The sequence below is a fragment of the Chrysochloris asiatica genome, unplaced genomic scaffold, assembly GCF_000296735.1.
Source record: "Chrysochloris asiatica unplaced genomic scaffold, ChrAsi1.0 scaffold00130, whole genome shotgun sequence".
Taxonomy (NCBI): domain Eukaryota; kingdom Metazoa; phylum Chordata; class Mammalia; order Afrosoricida; family Chrysochloridae; genus Chrysochloris; species Chrysochloris asiatica.
The window spans coordinates 1,170,272-1,179,200 of record NW_006408648.1 but is presented as its reverse complement, the minus strand read 5'-3'; the positions used below and the strand labels follow the sequence as shown (position 1 = coordinate 1,179,200).

At 39.0% G+C, this 8,929-nt stretch overlaps 1 protein-coding gene across 1 annotated transcript in view; it reads left to right on the top strand.

The window, feature by feature from the left end:
• The window catches only part of PARP9 (poly (ADP-ribose) polymerase family, member 9), a 66,109-nt gene that overhangs the window by 49,430 nt on the left and 7,750 nt on the right, over positions 1-8,929 (top strand). The window contains exon 11 of the mRNA XM_006869422.1: positions 2,573-2,747. Coding sequence (XP_006869484.1) covers positions 2,573-2,747 — 175 coding nt within the window. The remainder of the gene's footprint in view (positions 1-2,572; positions 2,748-8,929) is intronic.

The following is an 8,929-nucleotide window of genomic DNA, read 5'->3' as shown; positions in this document are numbered from 1 at the left end:
TCTGTCAATGTATGCTTGCAGATGTTTCTGTATTACCTTTAGTAAAACTTTACTCACATGGGACATCAAAGAGATTGTCCGATGATTTCCGCATTCCGTTAGGTCACTCTCTTTAGAATGGGCACAAATACGTATCTCTTCCAATCAGTCGGCCAGACAGTTGTCTTCCAAATCTCCTGGCAGAGATGAGTGAGTGCCTCCTGTGCCACCTCACTTTCTTGAAAGATTTCCATTTTTATTCCATCAGTTCCTGGTGCCTTATTCTTTGCCAATTCCTTCAATGCACCATGGACTTCCTCCTTCAGTATTATTGGCTTTTGATCATTTGCTACCTCTTGAAATGGTTGAACATTAACCGTTTCCTTTTAGTACAGTGACTCTGTGTATGCCTTCCATCTTCTCTTGATGCTTTCTGCATCATTCATTAATTTTCCCAGAGAATCTTTCAATAATGGAAGTTGAGGCTTGACTTTTTCTTCAGTTCCCCCAGCTTGAGAAATGCTGAGCATGTGCTTCCTTTTTGGTTTTCTGATTCCAGATCTTTCCACATTTTGTTGTAATATTTGGCTTTATCTTCTCAAGCTGATCTTTGACATTTTCTGTTCAGCTCTTGTACCTTGTAATTTCTTCCATTTGCTTTAGCATCTCTACACTGGAGAGCAAGTTTCAGTGTCCTTCTGACATCCATTTTGACCTTTCCCTTCTTCCTTTTCTTCTCAATGACTTTTTGCTTTCTTTCTGTATGATGTTCTTGATGTCATCCCACAACTTTTTTGGTCTTCGGTCTTCAGATTATCTCTAAATTCTGGTAGGATATATTCAAGGTCATATTTTGTCTCTCGTGGACTTGTTTTCATTTTCTTCAGCTTCAGTTTGAATTTGCATATGAGTAATTGATGGTCTGTTCCACAGTCTGCTCCTAGCCTTGTTTTGAGCTTTTCCATTGTATCTTTCCATAGATGTAGTCAATTTGATTTCTATGTATTCTATCTGGTGAGGTCCATGTGTATAGTCATCTCTTATACTGTCTAAAGAAGGTGTTTGAAATGAACAAATCATTGGTTTTGCAGAAATCTGTCATGCGTTCTCCAGCATCATTTCTATCACCAAGACCATATTTTCCAACTGCTGATTCTTCTACTTTACTCCCAGCCTTTGCATTCTAATCACCAGTAATGATCATTACATCTTGATTGCATGTTTGATCAATTTCAGATTGTAGAAATTGGTATAATTTTTCTGTTTCATCCTCACTGGCTTTAGTGGTTGGTGCATAAATTTGAATAATAGTGGTATTAACTGGGATTCCCTGTAGGCGCATGGATAATATCCTATCACAGACAGCGTTGTACATCATGACTGATCTGGATATATATTTTTTGACAATGAATGCAACACCATTCCTCTTCAATTTGTCATTCCCAGCATAGTAAACCATGTGGTTGTCAGATTCAAAATGGCCAATACCAGTCCATTTCAGCTCACTAATGTCTAAGATATCGATGTTTATGCATTCCATTTCATTTTTGACAACTTCCAATTTTCCCAAACTCGTACTTCATACATTCCATGTTCCAGTTTTCAATGGATGTTACAGCTGTTTCTCTTCATTTTGAGTTGTGCCCCATCAGCAAATGAAGGTCCCGAGGGCTTTTCTTCCACAGGCTTTACTCCATTCGCATCATCACAGTCAACTCTACTTTGAGGAGGCAGCTCTTCCCCAGTCCCATTTTGAGTGCCTTCCAACCTGAGGGACTCATTTTCCCGCACTATATCTGATAGTGTTACTCTATTAATCATAAGGTTTTCAGTGACTAAATATTCAGAAGTAGTTCATCATTCCTTCATCCTCATCTGTCTTCATCTGGAAGCTCATCTGAAACCTATCCACCATGGGTGACCCTGCTGGTATTTAAAATACCGGTGGCATAGCTTCCAGTATCACAGCAACTCACAAGCCACCAGTACGACAAACTGACAAATGAGTGATGGGGTCTTCTTTGTAGGTGTATGGATATTATCCTATCATAGATGTATGGTAGAGTAGATACAAGACCCAGGGAAGAGCTCTCTTGGAGCAAAATAAAAGTAATGGAATAGTGTTTACCATGCTGTATTGTAATTGTTTACTTATTTTTTATCCCTCACTAAACTGTGAGCTGCTGGAGTTGGTGTGGTGCTGTACTCAACCATAAGGTCAGCAGTTCAAACTCAACAGCCACTCCTCGAAAACATGGTCACTTTGGGTGAGAAACAACTTGACAGCACTTAACAACAACAAACTGTGAGCTCATGAAGGCCGAAAGTATGCCTGTATTGTTGATGATTTCATTACTAATGCTTGATACCTAGTGATTCCGCAGTAAATATTTGTTAAATGAATTTATCAAAGAATGGATAAGGAGCTCTGAGGAGATAGAAGCCAAACTAGGAGAGGACTGGGCAAAGGAGATACTCCTAACTGACTTCATATGAAAGCAAATTTATATAAAATAATTTTCTTATAAATGCCTTTACTTTTGAAGCAGTGTAACTGGCTGCTTTATCCATTTTTCATTTCCTTGAGTCACAGGTGGAGAGGATAAACAACGAGGTTTTGAAAGCTGTCTTTGAAGCAAAGAAAAAAATGATGAAAGGGAGTACACAGAAGGAACCTGTGAGCCACACGTTGTTTCAGCAAGTCCCACACCAGTTTTGCAATGCAGTCTGCAGAGTTGGCTTCCAGAGAATGTACTCCGTGCCCTGTGGTAGGTGTCAGCCCCTCACATCTGTGGGAACTCCTAGGCAGACATCAACAGATGACTCATCACTACTAACTTTGGTTGCTATGGGGAGAGGACCATTTTTTTCAACTGAAATTTAAAGGTAACATCCTTTGGGAAAGGAGCCCTGGTGGCACTATAGGGTAAGCACTGGATTGTTAGCCACAAGGTCAGTAGTTCAACCACCTGCTGGTCCACAGAAGAAAGCTGAGGCTTTCTACTCTGGTAAGACTGATATAGCCTGAGAAACCCTCTACAGGGTCACTGTGAATTGGAATCGACCTGATGGCAATGGGTTTGAGTTTTGGTCATTTGGAAAAGGTTATTTTAAGAATTTTCCTTCTTTTGTTAATGCTGTGTTTGATCTTGATGAAAATGTGAGTAATAAGATGTATAGTCACCCTTTCTGGATTCCTGTATCTTATCTGCAGAAAGCACCTTCTTTAGAGTGCTTTGTTTGTTTGTGCTTACTTATCTTTCACCAAAATTACTATCAATGCCACTGAACCAACCTCATCTTTTAATTTCCTGAATTTAATGAAGTTAGTCTTTTCTTCATTACCCACAGGCAGCTAGTAAATGAATTGGGTATCATGTAGCAGGTGAAGTACAATATTTTTAAAGCCTTCTCAGGCAAGGGACTCCTGGTGTAGCACTGTAGGATCAGCACTGGTCTGTGAACCACAAGGTCGGCAGTTCAAACCCACCAGTTGCTCCTAAGAAACCTGCTATGAGTCAGAACTGACATGATGGCACTTTAACAACATCAGACAAGGGGGTTCTATTGTAGTTTCCACACCTCTTTTCATTTCTATACTTAATTGCTGTATTTATTCTCTTTTCATCTAACACTAAAAACTTTCTGGCTTTAGATCTCTCCAAAAGAGACTGAGAAATTTAGCAATAATTATAGGGGGCATGGGGAGAAAGATGTTATCTAGTAGTGCAGCTTGATTCTGCCTGGTCCATTAATTACATGGCTTTTCAGTTTTCCTATCAAACTGTGTAGCCTGATCCTTCCTGTGGAGACAACTCTGATAGTGTTGGCTTCTAGACAGCAAAGGGTCTAGAAATCATCTTCCCTTTGCCCCATAGAACGTATAGGCAATACCTGTAAACACTGAACACAAACAATACTTGGGGATAAGAATAGATAAATGAATTCACACTAAGAAGTCTTTCAATGTAACCAGGAAAGTTATGACCAGTTTGAGTCTTTCATTGGTGGTCTAAAAATTCCACAGCTTGTATTTTTTCCTGAAGCTTTGTTAGGACTGGCTCTTCTACCCCCACCCTCTCTCTCTTTTAACAAGATTCCCAGGCGATTCTTCTGGGGATATATAAGAACCACCTGAAAGCCTTATGAAAATATAGATTCTGATTCAATACATATGAGGGTGGAAATGGGGCCAAACTGGAAATGAATAGTTCAAAGCCCTAGCTTAAAGGCAAGGTATGCTCCCAATCCACACATGATATAATGATATTCAAAGATACAGGAAAACTGCAATAGAAGCTCCTGTTCTGAAAGGAGAAAAGAAAAGCACACAATTGTCACTCATCCATGCCTATTATCCCACCCTGCTGTACTCCCTACTCTGGGAGTCAATAGAGAAAGCCTTTGGTTTTGCCCTTTGGGAAAATCTTATGTATTGACACCCATTTGACCATTGTTAGGCCAGTAGAAGATGCTCTACTGAAGCTACACTGCCTTCTGGTGTATAGCTTCAGGAGCTGTTGACAGCCAGGATTGTGACTTCTTCAACAAGACAATCATTTAAAACTTCAGCTGGTCTGGGGCCTATTTGCTTCTGGTCAAGTTCATGCCTCGAATAACCCAACTAACATCTTGTCTTAATGTAGTCCTTAAGCCTCACAATTCTGATCTTTTATCTACTGGCCTCTGTGCTCTGAGAGCATCTCCCTAGTTCTTAGCTTAATAGCCCCTGCGTTCAGGCAATTGAAAGTATACACTCAATGAGGAGTTGTTGTTGTTAGGTGCCTTCGAGTCTGGACCGACTCATAATGACCTTATGCACAACAGAATGAAACACCTCCACAATCCCACAGTCTTTTCTAAACTGTAGCCCATTGCTGCTACCGTTATGCCAGTTCATCTCATTGGGGCCTTCCTTTTTTTCACTAATCCTCCACTTTACCGAGCATGATGTCCTTCTTCAGGGACTGGTCCCTCCTGAACCCAGCTTGGACCTCGGCAGTTCCCTGTCAATGTACTGTTGCAGTCATTTTTGAATTCTCTTTAGCAAAATTTTATTTGCATGTGATATTAATGATATTGTCCAGTGATTTCTACATTCCATTGGGTCACCTCTCTTTGAAATGGGCACACATATGACTCTCTTCAAATCAGTTGGCCAGGTAGCTGTCTTCCAAATTTCTTGGCATAGATGAGTACCTCTGGTGCTGCATCAGTTTGTTAAAAGATTTCAATTTGTATTGCATCAATTTCCAGAGCCTTGTTTTTTGCCAATGCCTCCAGTGTGCCTTGGACTTTTCCCTATAGTACTATCGGCTCTTGACAATGTGATACCTCTTGAACTAATTGAACATCAACCTTTTTTTTTGAGACAGTGACTCTGTGTATTCCTTCCATCTTCTTTTGATGCTTTCTGCATCATTCAATATTATGCCGATTGTTGTTGTTAGGTCCTGACTCATAATGAACTTATTCACAGCAGAACAACATATTGTCGAGTCCTGTGCCAATCTCACAATCATTGCTACGTTGCCACTGTGCCAATCCATCTCATTAGAGGTGTTCCTCTTTTTTTGCTGACCCTTCACTTTACCAAGCTTGATGTCCTTCTTCAGGGATTGGCTCCTTCTTAAAATACGTCCAAAGAATAAGAAACAAAATCTGACCATCCTGGCTTCTATGGAGCATTCTGGTTGTACTTCTTTCAACACAGATTTGTTTGTTCTTCTGGCGGTCCATGGTACTTTTAATATTCTTCTTCAGCACCACAACCCAAATGCATCAATTCTTCTGTGGGCTTCCTTTTTTATTGTCCAGTTCTCACATGTATATAAGCATTTTGCACATAGAATCCTTCAGTATTTCAAGTGTTGAGACTTGAATTTTCTCTTCAGGTTTTTCAGCTTGAGAAATGCTGAACATGTTTTTCCCTTTTGGTTTTCTAACTACAGGTCTTTGCACATTTTGTTGTAATATTTAACACTGTCTTCTCGAGCTGCCCTTTGAAATTTTCTGCTCAGCTCTTTTTCCTCCTCATTTCCTCCATTTGCTTTAGCATTGCTACACTGGAAAGCAAGTTTCAGAGTCTCTTCTGACATCCATTTTGACCTTTTCTTTCTTGTCTTCTTAATGAACTTTTGCTTTCTTCCTGTATGATGTTCTTGATGTCATCCCACAACTTTTCTGGTCTTTAGTCTTTAATATCTAATTCTCAAATCTGTTCTTAAGATGACCTCTAAATTCAAGTGGGATATATCCAGGGTTATATCTTGGTTCTCGTGTACTTGTTTTAATTTTCTTCAGCTTGAGTCTGAGCTTGCATATGAGCAATTGATGATCTGTTTCACCGTCTGCTCCTGGCCTTGTTTTAGCTGATGATATGGAGCTTTTCCACCGTTTCTTTACACAGATCTAGTCAATTTTATTTGTGTGTATTCCATCTGGTGAGGTCCATGTTCAGCCATCTTTTATGTTATTGTAAAAGGTATTTGCTATGAAGAAGTCATTGGTCTTGTAAAATTCTATAATAGGATCTCCAGCATCATTTCTATCACCAAAGCCATATTTTCCAACTACTGATTCTTTCTCTTTGCTTCCAACCTTTGGATTCTAATTGCCAGTAATTATGAATACATCTTGATGGCAAGTTTGATTAATTTCAGACTGAAGAAGTTGGTAGAATTCTTCAATTCCATCATCACTGGCTTTAGTGGTTGGTGCATAAATTTGAATAATAGTGGTATTAACTGGTCTTTGTAGACATGTGGATGTTACCTATCATAGACAGCATTATACTTCGAAATGGGTCTTGAAATGTTCTTTTTGATGAAAAATATGACACCATTCCTCTTCAATTTGTCATTCATAGCATAGTAAGCTATGTGATTGTCAAATTCAAAATGGCTAATACCAGTCCATTTCAGCTTACTAATTCTAAGGCTATTGATGTTTATGCATTCTATTTCATTTTTGACAACTCCCAATTTTCATCGAGTCATACTTCGTACATTCCATATTCCAATTATTAATGGATGTTTACAGCTGTTTCTCCCTATTTGAGTTGTGCCTCATCAGCAAATGAAGGTTCGAAAGCTTTACTCCAGTCGGTGTCATCTCGGTCAACTCTACTTTGAGGTGGCAGCTCTTCACCAGTCATATTTTTTGAGTGCCTTTCAATCTGAGGGGTTCATTTTCTAGCACTACATTTGAGAATATTTTGGTGCTCTTTATCATGTTTTGATATTCAATATTCTTGTGCTAACTGACAGCGTACCACATAAGGTTTTCAGTGACTAAATATTCGGAAGGAGCCCATCTCTCCTTCTTCCTAGTCTGTCTCAGTCTGGAAACTTATCTGAAAACTGTCTACTTTGGGTGACCCTGCTGGTATTTAAAATACCGGTGGCATAACTTCTCGAATCACAACAACAATAAAAAAAACTGACAGACGAATGGTAGTCAGTGAGAATACTCTTAATGTGACCTATACCATAGGTTCATCTCTCTGAACTGGTAAGAACTCCTACAAGTGCTTGCGAAACCCAGATAAAACAAACATAATATCACTGAAGATTATATTTATATATATATATGCTGTTGTTGTTTTAAGTGCTGTCAAGTTAGTTCTGATTTACAGGAATCCTTTATATGATTTCCAAAGAGCTGCTGGTGGGTTTGAACTGCCGACCTTTAGGTTCAAAGTCCACTGCTGGTTTTACAGTGTCATATATATATATATATATATATATATTTTTTTTTTTATTGTGATTTTAGTGAAAGTTTTCATATCACTGAAGCTATTTTGCAGCCTCTTTTTTACCTGTTTTTCACTTGCAGTATAAAAGTTCTTGACTTTTTAGCCCTGCCAAGTTACACAGTATGAGACTTTCAGTCATTTTAGATGGCTGCCCATAACCAGAAAGGATCATATAACAAAGCTTTATTTTTTCTATCTCTGCTTGTATTCTAGCTAATTCTGTTCTGGGTTATCTCTTGCTTATAGAGTTTGACTAAGTGTATCAAGAAGGAGCCTATGAACTCTGCTTTTATTGGGTTCATTCATTCATTCCACAACTATTTATTCTGTTTATGAGGCAGGCCTTATGTTAGGTGCTAGGGTTACAGGAATAAGCAAAACACAGATTTCCTGGCCTCATCATTTATAATCTAGTGAATCTATCTGTTGCACATTTTTTTTTTTTAATCTAAGGTTTTTATTGTGGATTGAGTGAAAGTTTACAGGGCACATCATCACTTTCACATTCAACCATTCATATAACTTGTTTCATTACATTGATTATAATCCCCTCCATATACCATGAGTTGAAAGTATTTCTCTCTATCCACTTTAGCTTTTTAAAAAACACCCAAACAAAACAACCCACTCAGGCATATATAATAATTTACATCTCCAAAGGGCACATTCTGCAAGTCTGCTCTCTTAGTCCTTCTCTTCTCAGTTGATGAATCTAGAGTCCTCAGCCGTTCCCCCTCTCCATGCCCCCATCTCTGGCGCTGCTGCTTCTCTGGATAAGGTCCCGCATTCTATCTGTGAGTTCCTCTCTTGATGGTCCTAGGGTCCTCCGTTTCTGGACTGTAAGATTAACCACTCCCCTTTTTTTGTTACAAAACTTCTACCTATACAATTGTGACAGTCGTGATTAGTCATGGTAACAGTTATTCACTATTGAATCTTACAAATCTTATCCCCATCTCCTTTCACCAGACCCATCTAGATAAGATAACAGCTATTCAGTGGGGACTCTTTCTTTCCCCCTACACTCTTATACTAAGCTCCCTCTTGAAACCTTGTAAGCCAGTCACTTAATGCCTTTATTGCCCCCTCATTTTAGGTAGCCAGTGTCTAAGTTGCCCGTTCCTATCTACCCTGTGTACAGAGCGGATAGCATTGAAACTTGATTTGAAGACTCTTTCCCTCCCTGTTGGTATT